General features: G+C 59.2%; 1 protein-coding gene across 7 annotated transcripts in view; it reads right to left on the bottom strand.

The window, feature by feature from the left end:
- The window catches only part of HDAC5 (histone deacetylase 5), a 35833-nt gene extending 17452 nt beyond the window's left edge, over window positions 1-18381 (bottom strand). The window contains exons 1-4 of one of the 7 annotated variants that reach the window (XM_057317797.1): window positions 18231-18381; window positions 17801-17873; window positions 12666-12876; window positions 5535-5609 (exon numbers count right to left, since the gene is read on the bottom strand). In XM_057317797.1, the coding sequence (XP_057173780.1) occupies window positions 5535-5609; window positions 12666-12687 (97 nt within the window). In that variant the 5' untranslated portion in view covers window positions 12688-12876; window positions 17801-17873; window positions 18231-18381. Of the gene's footprint in view, window positions 1-5534; window positions 6082-6800; window positions 6820-12665; window positions 12877-17800; window positions 17874-18230 lie in introns of those variants that run through there. The other 6 variants (XM_026512697.4, XM_026512699.4, XM_057317798.1 and 3 more) reach the window with 6 other exon arrangements.
- Between the last annotated feature and the right edge of the window lie 973 nt (window positions 18382-19354).

Here is a 19354-nt window from a genome sequence, read left to right as displayed (position 1 = left end):
TCTCTCTCAAATAAATAAAATCTTTAAAAAAAAAAATACTTAGGGCGCCGGGGTGGCTCGGTCAGTTAAGCATCTGCCTTTGACTCAGGTCATGATCTTAGATCCTGGGATCAAGTCCCGTGTAGGGCTCCCTGCTCAGTGGGGAGTCTGCTTCCTCTCTCTCTGCCCCTGCCCCTGCTCTCTCTCGCTCACTCTCTCTCAAATAAATAAATCTTTAAAAAAAAAAAAATACTTAGAACTACGCCAAGCTCAGACCTCTGCCAGAAGGAGGCCTTAGCTCTCTGGTTTCAGACCGCTCCGAGGTCACTCTGTGGTCCTGTCCCGATCAAAGCCCGGCCCGTGCATGGGCCCCACGCAGCACACACTGGAGTGGCCGGCAGCTAGATCCCAGCATGCGAGAAGAATCTCTGGGAACAGCCTCCTCCCAACCACAGCACATCCAGGCTGTCTCTCCTGCCTCGCTACCTCCAAGAAGGGCTGCTCTGTCCTCTGCGGCTCAGCCCACGGCCGTGGCGTCCCTCCGGTCCCTCAGAAGCATTACTTAGCACAGATGCGCACAAGTTTCTCTCCCTGCTCTCGGGGCCGCAACCGCAAGCAGTCAGAAAGTCTTTTCTGGTCTCCAGCCTCACTGTGACAGCTCTCTGCCCAGTGCCACCCCACATCTTCCCAGGCCCCTCTTTTTGAAAGGTAGAAGCAATGTGCAATTGACCTCAGAGGCTCTTAGAACGTCCGTGCAGGAAGGGCCTGCAGATCAGCAACTCAACTTCCCAAACTGACAGAGGCCGGGGAGGCCACAGATGAAAGAGATTTGTCCCACGGCATCTAGAAAGGAGGCAGAGGGGCTATGGCTTACTCAGGGTCTTCTGACTCTCTGCCTCCCACTAAAAAACACCAGCAGAAACCCTGAGGGCTGCTCCTGCGTTTAATGAGAGATGGAGTGAGGAGCCGAACTCTGCATGAGGGACTCAGGGGTCTAGACAGCACATCCAGTCGGCCCCAGGGCACCAGAGCCCAGGAGCGCAGGAGAGAAGGGGGCTGAGTGGTTAGAACCCCCAGAAACCTCAAGGCAGACCATGCCTCTGCAGGACCTTAAGCCTCAGGGGTGCGGAGGCCTGGCAGAAGGCACGAAGTGTCTCGCTGGGGAAGACAGGGTTATGCACTGATCTCAGGCTGCTATCTGCAGGAGAAACAGACTCACTTCTTCCAGCCTGGCCATTTCCAGGAAACACTGGAGCACCAAGCTAGAGGCAGCTAAAAGGCACACTCCTCGTTCAAAGCCTGCAGCTGTTGCCGGGACTGTTCACTCCACACCTGGGGTGGCCAGCCGGGGCCCCAGGGTAGGGGCTCTGCTTCCATTCCCCAAGGTCAACCCAGCCCTGAGCATCCAGCAGGGTGCCCTGCCCACCTGCCCACCTGGCCACTTGCCATAATCCCCCACCCCAGCTGGGGTTTAGACACCTGCTGCCCAGCGTCTCAAGACATCCTCCCTTCGCAGACCACCAGGCTGCTGGGGACTGGGTTTGCCTCTGACTGGGGTGACAGCCTTCCTCCCTCTGCAGTCCACCCTGCTCCAAGGAATCCCAGAGCCTGCCCAGGCATTCCAGGGCTGCTGGTGACGTCCATTGGCAGGCTGCGAGGCCCCATGACCCCATCCACACGACTTCTGTCCACACAGCCCTTATTCCAAGCACATCAGAGTCACCAGACATGTGTCCAAAATGCTGGTTCCTGGGCTGCCCTACAGAAGCCGAACGCTTCAAAGGGGCCAAGGCTTGGAGCTCTGCACTTTCATACGTTCCCTTAGTAATTCTGATACAACTGAAAGTTTGAGAACTATTTTCTCATAGTGTCCCCAGGCTGGCTGCACTCATTTCTGCCTCCAGCCTGACAGCTGTTACAGCTGTGTGTGTGGACACAGTTAATCTGATTTCCTGTCTGGCAGCTGTGCAGCAGGGAAGGGACAGCTGAGGGTCTCAAAAACAAGAAGAGGGGATGAAGTAGGAGGGGATGGGGGCAGGGGAGGCCGTCTGAATGGGATGGAGTGTTCAACTTCGTGCCTGTGCCCCCTTCTCCCCTAAATTCCCTGCAGGGAGGGAGAGAGCGGACCAAGTGGTTCCCACTATTCATAGAAAACAAGGTCTCCTCTCAGAGAGCTCAGGAGCCCCCCCAAAGCCAGACTGGTCTCTATTCTCGAGGAGCACACACTCAGGAGGCACAAAGCCAGGTTGCGCAGACCGTATGCTACACAAGGACACCCAGCCAAAGGGGCAAGTTGGGGCTGAAATCTAGCCCACGCTGCGGTGGCTGAGCCACGTGCTCTGGCAAGAAGCATCCGCCCAGAAGAAGGGCCACCTCTAAAAACTGTACACAAAGGAACACTTGTGTGGGTTAGCAGTAGCCCTACGCAGAGACCTGAATCCAAATCCCAGCTGTCACTTGCCCTGTGACCTTGGGCAAGTTGCTTAACCTCTCTGATCCCTCTCAATTGTACAACACGGCTAATAATACCTTCCTAAAAGAGACAAGGTAAGGAAAGCACCTGACACCCTTGTCACTTAGGACATTATTAGCTCCCTTCCCAGCTGAGCCTCGCCCTTCCTACCTTCCCCACACCCCTCCACCTACACACCCACACACCCAGCCAAGCTTGGAATGGTCTGAAGAACGTGAACAAGACTATCCAGGGGAAACCCCAATACCGAACCCAAACCCCATGGCACTTCCCAACATTCGCAGCATCCCTTCCTGGCACAAGCAGGATTCACACCCTCCCTCACCGGGGAAAGGAGACTCCTCCTCCATGTCTGCTCATAGAATCCTGCACAATGCCCAAGCATCAGCGCTGCCCAGTCCACGCCGCAGGGGAATCCAGGGCCCACAGAAGGGAAACAGGGGATCCCCCAGCGCTGCGTCCTTGGGAATCCCACACAGGAGCTCGAGCTCCGAGGCTCCCTAGGCCGCAACGAGGCCTGAATGATGGGGGTGCCCACTGTGTGCTGGGCTGTTGTGGAGAAGCCAGGCAGAGACCCCATCCATCAAGGAAGACCCCTATGGCACTATGAGAAGCTGCGATCGGTTCCCCTCATCAAGGGACAGTACAGAGGGGGGCTCCCGCTGCCAAGACTCTGGCTCACCCACTGGGGCAACTCACCACATCTGTCTGTTCACCCAGAGGGCCAAGCCCCAGAATAGAACCCAGGAATCCTGACCTCAGCCCTGGACACCAGCCCCTTAAAAGCAACATTCATTCATCCATGTGCCAGGCATGGTGCTGCGGAATGGCCGTGCACAAGACAGTCCAAGGAGCAAAGGATGGCCCTAAAATAGTGTTCCAAAGACTCGCTGGCGGAGTAGGCAGAGTCCAGGGTAGACAGCCACCCCGGAAAGCCCCGTTCCCCAACCCCTCGAGCTGGGGAGGCCTGGCGACACACACTGCCCAAGAAGCGTCCCTGGACACCTGCTTTTGTAGCCACAGGCTTCTGCATCCTGTCTGGAGACTGATCAAGAGATGGGGAGAGGAGGCAGGCGGGGGTGGGGGGGGAACACCAGGCTGCCTGGGCCCTCATGGCCGTGTTTATCCGGGGTGGATTTTTTTTTAACCCAAAGGTTAAAGCGTTTCTATTTGAAACATCTATTTACATTCCAGAGTCCAAAAAAAAAAAAAAAAAAAAAAAACAAGGCAGCCGAGCTCCAGGCCTATATCTGTCCCCAGCCGCGTCACAGACACAGCATCAGAGCTGCGCAGGGGGAACATTCTTAGCCCTCTCCCCGAGCCGCTGAGGTGACTCACGCCTCCCTCCTGCCAGCATGGACCACACCACCGATCAGAAGGCTAGGCAGTGTGTGTGTGTGTGTGTGTGTGTGGCAGGTGGGGGCATGGGGATCTGGAGAGAGGGGCTGGGATGGGGGGAGGTCTATGCAGGGACAGGCAGCCTTAGGAAAGGGATGAGAGCAGCAGGGTTCCAGCCTGCAAGGCTTCTGGGGTCTAACTTGAAAGAAGGTAAGAGAACATGCTGAGGGGGAAACTTCAGGCCAATGGCCAGCTGCTGCTGGGAGGCAAGGGACAGCGAGGGGAAAGGGCAGGATGGGTGGACCGGTACGGCATCTGTCAGATGGGGGAGAGCTGCCTGCAAGCAAGACTCCACGAGTCAGCCCTCTGCCCTCCAACAGACCGGCCTGACTCTCAGAGGCTTCAGGGCAGGGGTCAGCAGGCAGGGCCCTCACTTACAGCCACGGGCTCCAGCAGACCACGGCTAGAGCAGTCCTCTGTGTTTACGCTTCCTCCCGGGGGGATGGTGTCAGTTCCCTGCACGGCTGACCTCCGAGGCCATGCCCCCATCCCAGAGGCCTGTGTGGGCACCCTGCAGGGCTGGCTCCTGGGGTTAGGCCCCTACCCTAGGAGACTATGGGGACACCACTGCCCAGGCAGATGGCAGGCCTCATTCCGAGGATTTTCCAAAACTTCCCAAAACATTCATCCTCTGACATATCTTAGTCCATCCGCCACCTTATCCCTGGACGGCTTAGAGCCAAATCACAGGTACGTGCGTAGGCACCCAGCTCCCACCTTCCAATGCAAAGCCTGGGACCCACACCCATGTATCCAGAGGCAAAGGCTCCCCGTGCAGAGGCACACAGACACCCACACCCAAGTGCCAAGCCACTGCCAGGAGGGACCAAGCGGGCATGGGTCCAGCAGGCCCCTCCCTGGAAGAAGCATCTTGTGGTGCCGGCCCGGTGAGAAGGCTGTGCCAGAAAGGCCTGATGCTGCCAACAGGTTCCTGGGAGGGAGGGAGGGAGTGGCCCAGCTCTGGGAGACCCCACCCCCAGCCAAGAGCCAAAAATGTCCCTGCTGAGAAGGTGGCAGGCCTAGGGGGTCCTCAAGCCCCAATGAACCGGAGTAACACTCCTTCACCGTCCTGAGAGGGGATGAAACCAAGGCCGGAGGGAAGGAGAGATGGGGCAGCTAAGGAAGCCAGGACCCCTGACATCCCAGCTGCCAGCTTCTACCTGCCCCCACCACAAATGCATCACATCGGATTCCCGGGAACGCCTGACTGCGGACTTGCAGAAGCCACATGCCCCCAAGAGCCCAGCCAGAGGAGCTGGGGTAGCCTTGAACCTTCTGGACACTCGACTACGGCTTATTCCCCTGCCCAGACCTGGGGAGCGGGCCACTGGGAGACAGGTCACTGACCCACTTCCTCCCCTCCGACCACAGTGCCAACTAGGCCAGGATCCTCCGGTAATCCACAGCCCCCAGCAGCTTATGCCCACCCTGCCGGAGGCCAAAGAGACTCAAGAATGCAGCAGAGTGCAGATGGAGGGCATGGCGGGAAGGCAGGCTCAGGCCAGGGAGAGCAGGGAAGCCCACCTTAGTAAGCATGGCTCCCCTGACCGCCCATGCTCTCAACAAAGCCCTTCACAAAGATCTAGGCAGGACTCCACCTGGGCGATGCTTGGAGCCAGATGCTCAACCCCAGGGACAAGGATGCCCGATGGCAGAGGGCAGGCGGGGACACCGAGGCACTTACCTGCCACAGGGATGCCGTGTAGAGGGGTCCGAGGCAGAATTTCCAAGGATGGTTCCCGGCCTGACATCCCATCTGCTGAGAAACAGGATTCCGTCTCATAGATGGTCTGCAGCATCTCCACAAGCCCCTGAGCCTTGGGCACCAGCAGCATGCCAGGGAGGGGGCCGCCGGAGGCGGGAGGGGGCTGCCGGAGGCGCAAGTCGGCCAAAGGAAAGGTGTTCGGGCGGAGCCCTCACTGCTCAGGGGCTCCCTTAGGCCACTGCCGCTGGGACCCGGGCTATGGGGAGGCGCCTCATCCGGCCTGGGCACTCCTGGCAGCAGGAGGAGCCAGGAGGCCCCGGAGCGGCGGGCCCAGCTCTCCTCTAGAGGGGCATCGGACCACCGGCCTTCCCCCAGCTCCCGGGAGCCGCGGTATATGGCTGAGCGCTCAGGGGACAGGAAGGGGAGCTCAGCAGGCAGGCGGGCTCTCTGTGTTCCCTCCCAGCCCTGGGTGACAGCTCTGGGCCTGGCTCCCTGCTCCTTCTTCCCGAATGAGCCGCCGGCAGCTGGCAGGAGACTGAAATAGCAGTTGGGGGAGGGCCCTGGCTATAAATAGGTGGAGCATGCTCAGGGAGCCGCCGGCCGGCTGCCAGGAGCCCGGGCCTGGCGGAGGCCCCAGGGGGGGAGGCGGTTCCACCCCAGGAGGAAGCGCCAGGCAGGGGGATGGGAACAGGGGAGGGCCCGCACTCAGGGCCAAGGCCGCGGAGCCGGGTGGCCAGAGGCTGGGCCGGGGAAGGGCACAGGCAGGAGTACCCATGTGTCTGGGAGCCGCTCTGGCGCTGTTCTTGGCAGGCGAGGGGCTGGAGACCCAAAAGCCAGGTTCCATCTCTATGTTCCCTCTCGCCATCAGAGCAGGTAAAGAAAGCAGAAGGGTCTGGGAGAGGGTGGCAGACAGGGCCACCTGGCCTAACCTCACATCTTTCCTGGAGTCCTCCTCACAGCCAGATGGGAGTTGACTTAACTCCTGTCCTCCCTCAGAGCTGGAAGGTGCCTCCCCGCCCCCTCAACCAGAAGGGAGACCCCAGAGCAGCAGCTAAATGGCAGCTTCCTCCTACCCATCAGGGGTGTCGCCTCCAGGGGCTGCTCAGCTTCCTTCCAGGAAGCTTGGCCCTAACCATGGCCCTAACCATGGAAGGGGACCGGGGAGCACCTGCCCACCGTGGGAGCACAGGCAGCTCCTCCCTGGCAATGTACCAGGTGCAACGCTAGCAGCAGCACATACGTCACCTCATTTACTCTGCACGATGACCTCAGGAGATAGGTGCAGGTGGGGAAACTGAGGCAGAGAACTGCAGTCACTCACTCTAGGTCATACAGCTGCTTAAATGGTAAGGCCGGGACGTCTGAGGCTCCAGTCTGAGTGCTAACCATCACAGCCCACTGCCTCCTACACAAAGGAGCACATGAAGCTGCCCCAGGGTTTCCATGAACACATAAGATGACCCCCCAGCACCCCGGGAGAAACAGACGTGAGGCTGGAGCCCCTCTAAGAAGACGCAAGAAGCCGCCAGGGGCCAGCCCTTCCCTCCCAGCTCCCAGCCTGGCACAGCCGCCCAGGCTCCTGGGGCCCTGATGGGACCTCGGGCTAGTGCACCACGAGGACTGGTGACACCTGCCTACCCTGCTGGCTCGTCCCTTCTCCTCAGGTTGTGCCTCCCACTGGTACAGAGATCCCACTTGGCCCCCTGACCTCACTGGAACCTTTTAATAGCCTGGTTATTCCTGGGTCTGGGTCCCCCTCCCCCTTCCTGATGTCACGGTTGCTATTTTGGAGCCCCCTCTTGGCCTCTCCTTGCCCCCAACTCCAGGCCTGGAGCCAGGGACACCTGTCCTCTCCCTGGACTGGATGACCTCACCCTCCTGTTGGGAGCCCTGGAAGAGCTGGCGAACCAAGGACACGGTAGCCATGGCTCCCGCGGCCCGGCTTCGCCAGGCAGGGAGGACAGCAAAGGGGCCTCCTGCCCTCAGGTGGGGGGAGCACAGGGACAGGGCAGGTGGCAGAAGTGGGCTTTCCCAGGCCCTGGACTAGCTGGTCTTCTATAATAAGATGTACGTTGGGGTGGGGGGTGGAAAACAGGACCTGAACAAAGGTCTAGAGCGTCGGCTTCTCTGCCAGGGTAGACTCTAGAAAAATGGTGAGGGAGCAGTGCTCCCCACGGGGGTTTGGAGTTGGGAGACACCCCAGGGTGGGCCTGGGGACCTCATTCACCACCTCCTGCCCCAACGTCATCCTGGCCAACCAGACTCTCTAAAGAGGAAGGGAAGAGAAAACCAAGGTCCCCTCGGCGGGGTGATGGGCAGCAGACTCAAGGCAGCCCAGAAAGCCGGGGGCAGCAGCCCCTCCCAGCTCAGGACTCCACCCACCCACGCTGGGAGCAACCAGAAGGGCTGGCTAGCCCTGTCCTGGCTCTCCCTGCCTGCCCCAGGCACAGGAGAGTATGGTAGGGAGCCCTGTTCCGGAGGAGAGGAAGTCATCAGTTACAATGACTCAAAAGCAGGGCCCCCAGAACCTGGAGCAGCCAGAAACCCAAGGAAAGAGAACTCCTTGCTAAGGGAAGATAGGTGTACCCAGGAGATGGGGCACCCAACCCCTGTTGGGCCTCAGGGCAGTTCCCAGCACTGTTAGGACTTCCCGTAACAGCATGAAGTGGGAAGCAGTGTCAGACAGCCAGACAATCCTCAATGCACTTCCCAGAATCCTCCAGGGGAGGATCAGAGACAAGGCCTGGGGTGGGGACAAGTGTCTTCTTTTCCTCTGAGATTCAAGTGATACAACAAGGCCTTCCTAATGTCTAACCTCCATCCTTCCCGCTTTATAGCCCCTCTCCTTGTGGTTCATTTGTCTTCTTCGTCCCAAGCCATCCAGCTCTCCCATGTGTCATCCCACAAATCTTCCAGAGCACCCACCACGCACAGGGTGTGTGAACTCCACTGGGAGCGAGCACCATGCCCTCCAGGCCACAATGACCTCGTTCCCTTCTTCAGAGGTTGGCCTCGGGCCTCCTAACCCTCTAAATCTGGAGGAGGGGAAGAGCCCAAAGCTGGCTCCTTGAGCTCTTCCAGGCTCTTATTTCCTGGGCACAAAAGGTTGGGGTAAGGCCCTGACCTAACAGAAGAAAGCAAGTCTTCTTTGTGCGCAATAAAAATCCAAGGGCTGGCTCAGGAGTGCCCTGGATAGAGCAGGGGGTGCCAGCTGCCCCGGGGCCCCGGAGACGTCAGGCCTGCCTGCCCTCCAGTTTTCTCCTGCCCTCTGAGCCCCATCATGCTGGAGCCCGTCAGCACCACCCGGGAGCCTCCAGGGGCCAGGTTCTGTGCGAGGTGCTGGCTGCACCCTCTCTTCTGAAACCAAGTCCCAGAAAAACGTGAACGCGTACTTTGGCCTCTTTCACATCCCCTCAGGGTTGACCCTGCCTCTGACTGTCCCATCTGAGCCTTCAATCCCTTTCAACTGATGAAGCAGCGAAGGGGAGGGCGGAGCAGATCCCAACCTACTGTGAGCACAGGAGCGCCAGGGGGCATCTAAGTGGAGAAGGGACGCCAGGAGTCCACTTCCCAGACCCCCGCCCCACGCCCGCACTGACCCACTTTCTCCTCCTGGGGCTGGCTGCCTGCCTTCCCCGGGGGCTCAGAGGCAGAGCATGAGCCCGAGGCTGGGAGGCAGGACGCCGAGGTTCCTGGCTCCACCCCACACCCATGCCCCAGTTTCTCTGGTCACCCAGAGGGGGCAGCTGCCTTCCCTCCCTCCTTCCTGGGAAAAGGAAGGAGAGAAAGTGTGGAGCGTGCTAGGAGGTGCTGGGCAGGCAGGTGTTGTCATGAAGCTTGTCTCCCCTCCCACGCTGGGGCTAAGGAACCTGGCCGCCTCCTCCTGGGGCCCTGACGCCATCCGAACCTGGCTCCCACGGCGGGCCTCACTCTTGCCCTCCTTTCTGGGCAATGGCACAGAGGACAGGGCAGAGATCAGAGCAGGCCTAGGTCCCAGGTCCCAGGCCAGCTCCTCCAGCCTGGCCAGGCCGAGCCCAGACAGGAGGCAGGTTCTGTCAGTCCTTTAATCCCACTAAGGGGAGCAGAAATGACCAGTTCCAGAAAAAGAAAGAAAGCCTCACTCCTCAAGCCCCCTTTGGCCTGAAGAGAAGCCAGACACCAGGAAGTGGCCTTCTCAGGGAAGCAGAGGCAGCCCCATCGATGGCCTCTGCCTGTACTCCCAAGACTGCAAAAGTGGCAAGTCGGGTCCAACGCTGGCATTCAGCCCAGCCCAGAGGTAAGTCAGTCAGCTCCCGTTCCCCGGGGAGGAGGGGTGAGCCCCACAAGTAAACTGCTCTCTCTGCCTGCCGCCCCTTGCCCAGGATATTCTCTCTCACTGACTCATTTGCTAGGAAGGCAGGGATGGACCATCCTATCTTTTTCTTCTGTTTCCCCACAGGCTGAGCTCAGGGTTGGGCATGCTGGGGATACTCAAGGACTTGCCAAATACGAAAGCTCCCACACTGAGGGAACTTGAGGGAGTCAGGGAACAGAGCTGTTCTGTGCCCTGAGGAAAGAGGGGCGAATCTCGGGGATTCAGAAGAGGGTGCGAGGTGCTCAGGGCCAGGGCACCCAGGTCCTAGGGACTACCCATTCTCATCACTCCCATCTCTCTCCCCAGCCCCAGGGCCCCATGCTCTTCCTGGGGCTTCCTTCAGGGTATCCACAGCAAGGTGAACCCCCACCTGCCCAACTATGGTTTCATTTTACTTCTATGGAGTCCAAAGGCACGTGGTTTCCAGGCCTGGGCCGGGCGCCGGGTACCAGCAGCCCCAGCCCAGACACCTCTCTGAGCTCTGGGAATAGCAGGTGCTGGGCCCCTTAGAAAAGAGAGCTGTGTGGAAGGTGGCCATCTCCCCGGCCCAGAGCAGCTCTTCCTCTGCAAGGAGACACAGCCCCGGAGCCCCAGGAAAACTGGATGGGAAGAGCCTCCGAGGTTTGCCCCCAAGCCACAATCCCAGCTCCGAGGCCTCTCCACAGTCCTAAAATGAGGTTCCCGGTATCTGGCCCCCTCCTTCTCTCCCTCCTTTCCAAACACGAGAAGACAGCATCTCCCCCTGCTGGGGGGAGCTGGAAAGCCAGCCAGGAGGTGAGGCCAACTCTACAAGCCCCGCTCCCAAGGCCCCTCCTGGCGGGGCTCCACAGCCCTCCCCCCAGGCTGCCTGGCTCCTGCCGCTGCTGGACACCTCCATCTACCACCACACTCCCACCAGCCCTGGCAGAACTGGCTGCAAGAGGAACCTGGACCATCAGCATCTGGAAAGGCAACCCAGTGACCTCATCTAGCCAAGGTTGATTATTGTAGCCTCTCGCTATAAGGGAATAAATTCCCAAAGCTGGGAAATGTCATTCCCAAGCCACCGTCAGATGCCTCTGGGCAGTTTCTGTTCCCTTGGCCCACGGTTTGACCCAGGCTCGGTGTGACTGTAGGCGGCCCCTAGAGAGGTCAGCACAGTAGCTCAGAGGAAAGGAGCCGTTGGCACTGCTGCCAGTGTCCGGCAGAGGTGGGCCAGGGACTGGGGAGAACCCACCGGGCCTCTCCCTTCCCTTGGCCAGACCAGTCTCAGAGGAGAAAGCAGAAAGTCAGAGCCTGACAGCCCACCCCCAGCCCCGGAGTCCCACAGACCTCTCCGTGTCCACCTCCTGCCATAGCCCGTCCAGGCTGAATGAAGGCAAGGCCAGAGGTGGGAGGCTCCGAAGGGGGACTGCAAAGCCTGCAGAAGGGGGGGTCATGAGGCGAAGCTGACCTGGGGAGTCTGAAGAGTCCAGCCCTCACCAGCTGGCCCTCTACTCTGCCTGCGGCCACACCCTGAGTACGTTATGCCGGAGAGACAAAGGGGAGGGGGCACAAGCTTGACCAAAACAAATGGCACAAAGCCAAACAATTGCACCAGCTTCCAGCTTCCCTGGGTCTACTGGAAGGCCCAGGAGCCTTGTCAGGACCTCCGCCACAGAGCACCAGCATCGGGTCCCCACAAGAGCAAGCATCAGGTCCAGCAAACTGCTGATAAGCAATGAGATGGGAGGCAGCCTGGATCCACCCCCGCCCCCCATGCCGTTTCCTTCCTACAGACGGGTTTTCATCTCTAGGTCCTAGTTCCCCTATCCCTAAAAGAAGGGAAAATACTCCTTCGTGGGGGTGAGGCTGGGCCGTGGGGGGTTAAAGCTGAACAAGATAGACTCTGGCCCTCTAAGACTGTGCAGAAGAAGCCAGCCGGGGAGAGAAGGCAGTTATTACTCTGACCACACTGACCCGTGACCCTCCTGGGAAACTCCTGAGGGTCCGGCTCAGGCCACTTGGACACATCCTCACGGGCATACACCCAGACCCACCCATACATAAAGCTGCCTGGGGTCCCACCCATAGACTATTTCTGGCAGCACTAGGCAGCCTCCTAGGAGCAGAGGGGAATAGGACATCGCAGAGTCAAAGTCCCCAGATTAGGCATCCACATGTCCCCGGCCCAAGAAGAGAAGGGGCAGTCTACCCAGACTCAAAGGAGAGAGCAGAGACTCCTCTACCGACGTGTTGACACAACCCCCCTCCCAGTACCACACATCCCAACAAAGGCTGAGGCCAAAGACCCTGCAAACCTCCCCTAAGAAAAAAGCATGGAACGGAGAGAAACCTCCACCAGGAAGAGAAGGAACCACCACAGAAAGGAAGCTGGCTTCAGCTATTGTAGGAGACCTTCCAACATCATCCCTGGCCGGCCCAGAGACATCCAGGGACACACGTTCCCTCTCCGGCCTGCCCGTCTTGGCAAACAGGGCCGGGCAGAACTGGAAGTGCAGGCCCCCCGAGGTGAGACGGCAGGCATGGGGACAGAGTCGGACCCGTGTCCTCCTGGGGCCAGGCTGGATTGTCAGCCCACCAATTTCCAGCTCTACCCCTCGGTCAGTAACTTTGGTTTGCCTCGGTCCTCTTCTCGAAATGCTTCTCCATTCCTGACCCCCTCGTTCCCTTACAGCTCAGACCCAGAAGGTCAGCTGGTCTGGGCTGGAAACTCCCCCAGCCCCCTGCAGCCAAAACCACCCCAGGGTGCCCTTCTCTGGCCTCCCAGCTCTTACCCGACTCGGTGGGAGAGTTCATGCCGGCTCTGGGCCCACAGGAAGCTGGCGTTGGGGGCTGGGATGGGAGGGGGTGGAGCTGCGGTGATGTCAAGAGAGACAGACGATAACAGACAGACGGACGGGACAGGAGCCCGGGGCTGCTGTGCCTCTAATGCCCATCAGAGGCCATCCTTCGGGGCGAGGCAGTCAGGCACTCAGAGCGGCATCCCTAGGGAGAGATGGAGCAGGGTTAGAGGCCCCCAGCTCAGGAATCTGACAGAGTTGAAGGAGACCTCGGGGCTTGTTGGTTTACACCTGGGGAAGAGAAGGAGGGACACCTGCCCGGGGGTGGGGGCAGGGGGGGCAGAGGAAAGCAGCAGCACTGGCCAGACCCTGGCTGCTTCTTTAACTGGTGAGGCTGCCAGCACTCAAGGAAGGGAAATGGCTACAGTAGCCACACCCAAACTCCTTTTCAGGTGACAGTGTCCACTGCCAGGTGGGGAGACCTTACAGACCCGCTTGGGTGCCTGACGTGGGACTGGGTGTCCATGAAAGGAGAAAGCGCAGGGAGATCTGAACTCTGTCTGTGGCAGTGGGGAGATGTGGGGCTGGAGTCCCTGGCAAAAGGTAAGGGAGAAACTGGTATCCCAGCCCCAGCCGCCTGAGCGGGGACTCTCAGACAGGGTGTCACTTTCTCCTTCCTCCCTAAGCCCTGTGCCACCCCACTCTGGAACTGTGATATGCTTCTGCCTTGATCTCCCCTGTTCAACAACGGGTCCAGGGAAGAAGGTAAGCGCCTCTCTTCTACCCATAACCCATGCTGTTTCCAGGAATTTGGAAAGGCAGAGACAGACACCCCACATCCAGCACTCCCCGGACTGGGGTCCAGGGCCCAAGCCCAGGGCTTTGTGTGTGTCGGACAGGTTGTGCCCTGTGCAAGCAGGTCTGAAAACCAGCCTGGGCTCTGCCTGCCAAGCCATGGGTCATCCAGGCTGAGACCACCCAGAGTAAAGGACACCTTTTCCCAGTTTGTACAAAGGCCCCAACGGTAGGTTTGCCCAGACCATCACAGTAATGGAGGATGTCCCAGTATTACAGGACTGTGAATTTGCCAGCCTGTCCCCACTCCTTCAGCTGCTCACCTCCCTCCAGCCCCATGGCTAGTCTTCAAGCCTCAGACACTACGCAGGCACCCACCTGGGCCCATCCCTAAAAGGCCCATGATCCACCCCAGACATGACCTCATTCATTCTCGTCCAAATGACGGCAGGCCCTCCAATAACGCAGTGAAAGGGGGGTAGCATGAGTGATCCACTGAAGCTGAAAGGAGTTAGATGTTAAGTCCTGACTCTGCTCCCCCAGCCAGGGACCGGCAATCAGCTCTGCTCCCTGGACAGCCCCACCTCCTGGCAGGATTAATTCTCAGTAAGCCTTGCGTTCTCATCAAGGATTCCCAGGAGTGCAGTCCATTTGGAGCCAGGAGCCAGAATCAGGCATGGCTGGGACACAGGAACACGAACACACACACACACACACACACACACGCGGAAGACCTCAAGTCTTCTTGGCCTGCTGCCTGTGCTTTCACCCACAAGGTTTGGACTCTGTAGTCGGAGAAAGGTGCACTCAGATGGGGAGTTAGGAGGAGGCAGAGTGAAGGGGCTGGATTGCTCCTGGCAGGCACAGGTGTGAGGCAAGGACAAAAGAGGCTGCGCAGGGCTCAGGCCAAGCTCAGGAATGTGGCAGGTGGGGCTGCTGGTGCCCTGGCAGGGCCCGCGTGGGCAGGCAGCTCAGCCCGTGCCCACCCCAGGGCTGGCGCCCAGTCCTGCTCACACCCTTTCCCGTGGGCTGGGGAACACAGGTTCAGAAATTCCCACGATTCCCAGCAGCCTGAGTGGCCCAGCCCATCTCCTCAGTGAAAGGCACCTCCACAGCATGGCACTCAGAAGGGGCAGAGCCTCGATGGCACAAAAATGGAAGTTAAGATCAAGTCCGAGCCCCCATCATCTTCACCCCCTGGAGAGAAGAGGAAGGGAGGGGCTCCGAGAATTCCATGTGGGTCAGGACTCAAGTAGGCCATACTCCTCACCCTGCAGGATGCAGCAGGACCCCTGGGCCCCCATCCACCTGCAGAGGGTGTCTGCCAACACCTCTGTCAAGCCTCCTGAGTGAACGGGGGCCTCGCTGGGAAACAAAGCAATGTTCACTGCCTAATCAGGACAAGCATAGCCTCTTGTCTGGGGTGGGGCATGAAGGGGGAAAAGGACAGGGGAATGGTTAAAACCTGGTTATTTGGTCCCTCCTCCGGTAAAAATTCCGCTGTTGCCTATAGTTACAGAAGGGTCTCGGTGGGCGGTCAGGGGCCCAGAGCAGTGTCACTTCTGGATGACAGAACATGTAGATGCCAAACCAGTGGGCAGCCTGGCTTCCACGACATCACAAGTAGGCAGACACCCCCCCCCCCAGTCCCCAGACCTTCAGCCAGGATGGCATGGAATGAGGGAAACCTGGTACACCTCCCCCTACAAGCTCATGGCTAGACCACGGGAGGCAGGGCAAAAAACCCCCACCCCATTCATGAGTAATAAAAACTCTGGCAGAGAGTGGGAGGAGAAGGGCAGACAAGTAAAGGAGACATGAAGCAACGTAAGGACCCAGAGGCCAGAAGTTCACAGTGCTGCCCTGCAGGTATCTGTCCCTCAAAAACTCCCTCACAATTCCTAGGGACTCAGGTGTCCCTTCGAGGGCCTCTCTGGAACCTGGACTCCAGCACCACCAGGCAGCCTTCTCCCCAGTCCTGAGCACTGCAGCCTGGGGTCCCCTCCTCAGGTCACAGATGGCCAGGGGAGAGGTCTGAACCAAACTCTGGGAACCTGAGATGGCCCAGAACCAGAGATCTGTTGCAAAGTCCTCATCAGAGAGCTGCAAACCCACATATCCCATCCCAAGGCACAAAAGACCTCCCATTTCAACCCCTCCTGACTCGGACCATGGCACATCACTTTCCGGGGGGCCTCCAAGAGCTTCCACCACCTTGTGCCTCCCCCAGGCTGGGCCACCAGAAGCCCAGGATTATCAGAGCCAGGAGGGGTGGCTGACTTGGATGTCCAGGCCCCAAACTAAGGGAAGGGGGAGAGAACAGGAAAGGAAAAAAGGCACCAGGCTGACAAATTCATTTTTGCAATCGGCCCATTTCTGTTTGTCTGCTCAGACGCAGCTCCAGGCATCTGCACAAGCCAGATGGAGGAGGCTGCTATTTCTAGAAAAAAAAGGGGGGGGGGAATGAGAGGGGAGGGAGGGAGGAGGTGGAGGCAGAGGGCAGAAGACCGGGTCTGTTTGCCCTAAAACCTCAGGCAGACCCATACCCCCTCCCCAGCACTACCAGACAGGGTCCCCATTCAAAAAAGGACTGGGGCGGGGGCTGGGGTGAGGTGGGGTAGGGGAGAAGAAAGGCAGAGAAAGTTTAATTAGCCAAAGTCGACTACAATAGGCCCCCTCATGGGCTGCATCAGGTTTTCATTCATGAGCTAGCGACAGTGCTCCAAAAATGCCAAGAACCGCCCCCCCCTCGCAGTCTCTCCCCCCCCCAACAGGAGTGCGTCCTCTAGCAGGCTGGCTGAGCCTGATGCTGTGTTCCAGACATCCCTCCTCAAAGGGATGTGAGTAGGAAGAATTAATTATTAAAGAGCAGCTGGTACTTCGGCACCGACTGCACCCCCCAAGCTCCTATAGCTGATCCCCCTCCCCCTTATGCAGAAACACAAACTACACCCCCCCACCCCCAGGCCCCATTTCTAAACACACAACTAAGATGCCACCCCTAGGGAAGGAAAAGCAAACCTTTGTCTCTGCAGCTACTTGGAGTGGGTGGGGCATGTGATATTGCTGCCCCCCACCCCCATGACTTGGCCCAGCTACTCCGAAGGATACGCTGGGGAGGAAGGGGAGGCTGGCACAGAGATAACATGTCCTCCGTCCTTGCCCCCAAGTAACTTGCACCTGGTATCTGTCTCTCTGGTCCCTGGCATGTATACAGGACAGAGTGGGGATCCTGGGGGCCCACCCCTCTAACTCAGAAAGACCCCTACCTGCCCTGTCAAAACAGAGGCCAGATTTAACTCCAAGGGGACAACAGCGCAAAGAGAGGATTCAAAAGGGGCGGGGCGAACTAAGATCTCCCAAGCTTTGTGTTTAGGAGAGAGAGGAAGGAGAGAAGACTGGAATGAAGAAGCAGGCAGCCCCCAACATGGCTCACCCACCATCCACAGCCCAGCCCAGCCCAGCCTCTCAACTTATTCGCCCTCATCGCAGGGGCTCTGGTTCCTGGAACTAGGACTGAGGACCCTCTCTACCTAAGTCCTCTGAACCTGAAGGGGCCCAGGGCAAGACCCAGTCCCCGGCTCCAGTCCTGCAGGGCCGTCTGGTCAGGAGTGCCTCTGGCCAAGACTCCTGGATCTCCCAACCTCTGCCTCCTTTTGTTCCTCCCATCTGGCACCCTCCTCCCCTCCCCGGTGAACCCAAACATCACCACCATCACCCCCAATCACCAAAACGAATTCCAGGTCCCAGAAGCACAGTGGTCACGGGCAGATCGGTGGGTCTCTTGAGCACCCCCTCAAAAGTAACTGCAGCTGCTACCCTTCCTCTTGGGGGACACAGCTCGTTTCACAAGGCCAATAGTGGGGGTACCAGGTGGCCCCCTCTTCCCCAAATGAGGCACCTCTACCTTCCCCACTTCTCCCCGCCCCCCAACAACCAGACTCCCAAATTAATTACTTATCACCCAGCCAGTGCTCATCTTCCCCGGGGCCCCAGAGAAGGGTGGGGTAGGGAAGCAGCCTCCCTCAAGTTAAAAGGCACAAGCAGTGTCCCTGCCTTTATGAGATACAGACCCGGGATTAAAAATGGGGGGCACCCACCCCAGACAGGAAGGAGGGGAGCTTTCAGCTCTCCCTGGCTCCAGGGTGTCAGACGGAGAAGAGGATGGGAACAAACGCAATAACGCCTCACCGGGAAGGGGGTGAGAATAATGGGAGAGAGAAGTAAGGTGGGCCCGCAGGCCCCCTCCTCACGCACGGAAGTCAAGGACACAAAATCAAGGATGCGTTCTTAGGTCTGGGTGGAAGCGCTGTGGGGTGGGCAGCGCCCCTCACCTCAGAGCACCAAGAAAGGAGTGTCCAGCGAAGAGGGGTCTGCATAGAATCCGGGTGCAGGGCTCCAGTCGCTCTGCAACGCAACACGCGCCGCCCGGGAAGGGGCAAATCAGGCAGCCCCCGCCGGTCTCCGGGCCGTTTGAGGGTGCGGGTCGCGGGAAGGCGGGCCCCTCCCTCACCTGCAGGGAACGCGCCCCTGCACGGGAGGGGCGTGGAGGGGCGCGCGCGATAACCCCGAGGCCCCGCTCCCGGGCTGGCGATGCTCCCGGGGGGAGCCGGCTGGCACCGGGCGCCTGGAGGAAGGAAGGGGGGCGCGGAGCGCGGCGCGCGCGCGGGGAGCTCGCGGGCAGCGACGGCAGGAGGAGGGAGCGCCGCCTCGCGTCGCGGGGACCCGGGGGAGATGGGATCTGGGGTGGTGCGGCGCGCTCACCCCCTGCGGCTCGAGCTCCGGCTTCGCGGGCGGTGGCGGCAGCAGCGGCGGCGGCAGCAGCGGCAGCGCCTCCTCGACGGCTCCTCCATCTTTGCGGCGGCTCCTCCGGCTCCGCTCACCGCCGCCACCAACAACAACATTCGGAGACGTCACTCTCGTCACGTGACCCGACCCAGAGCTAAAAATAGACCCAGCCCCCCCCCCCGCACCCTCCCCCCCCCCCCCCAGGCTTCAGCCACCACCAACTCCTCCCCTCCCTCTCGGCCCTCCCCGCCGGGCGGGGCCAGCAACGCCACCGTGACAGCTTCTTAAAGGGCCGGCACCCCGCGAAGGGTTGGGCTGGGGAGGGGGTGGAAGGCACGGGATCCGAGCCCAGCTGAGTAGTGGTGGAGGGAGCGCAGCAGGGGACCCGGTCTAGCTGGTGGGCCCTGGCCTTCGGGACGCTCGACTTTCCTCCCTGCGCTTCCTCGACTTCCTTTTCAAACCGTGGATGGTGCAATCGTTGCCCGCCTAAGCGTCTCCCTAACACGTACTCCCGCGATGGGGGAGGGCAACTGGGGGTGGATTCCTAGGGACTGGGAGGGCCGCGGAGGCCCCATCTAGGGGGCTAGGCTGGGGGCGGTTGCTTGGGACAGGTCCCGAACCCACCAGATGCGACCGCACACATTGCATCCTTGCCAGGGAAAGAAAAGACTGGGAAAGGCCAGGGTATGGCTGTAACAGTTCAAGGCCTTCAAAAGGAAGACTTCCGGTCCCTGACTGATGCCATCCTCCTCTACAACTCCCCTAAGGACCCAATATGAATATATGTGATTAAATCTAGACAGTGTGTCAATGACCCAGTCATTTCACTAACAAAAATTTATTCTAAGGAAATAAGTATGATGTTCAAAAATAAGTATAGATGGAAAGCGGTTGTTTATACTGATGTGAAAAGTTGGAAACAACCTAAATAGTCATCAGTAGGGGACTGGCAGAGAAACTAGTGGACATCCACTCAGCAGAATACCATTGAGACATCAAAAATTATATATATCTATATTGACCTAAAGATGCTCGTGATACACTGTTTTCTTGAAAATCAGGTATTACAGAATTGTTCCATTTTTGTAAACAACAACAAA

Source organism: Ursus arctos, unplaced genomic scaffold (genome assembly GCF_023065955.2).
Source record: "Ursus arctos isolate Adak ecotype North America unplaced genomic scaffold, UrsArc2.0 scaffold_24, whole genome shotgun sequence".
Lineage (NCBI taxonomy): Eukaryota > Metazoa > Chordata > Mammalia > Carnivora > Ursidae > Ursus > Ursus arctos.
The sequence above is the reverse complement of the archived record's forward strand: the minus strand, read 5'-3'. Positions and strand labels throughout refer to the sequence as shown.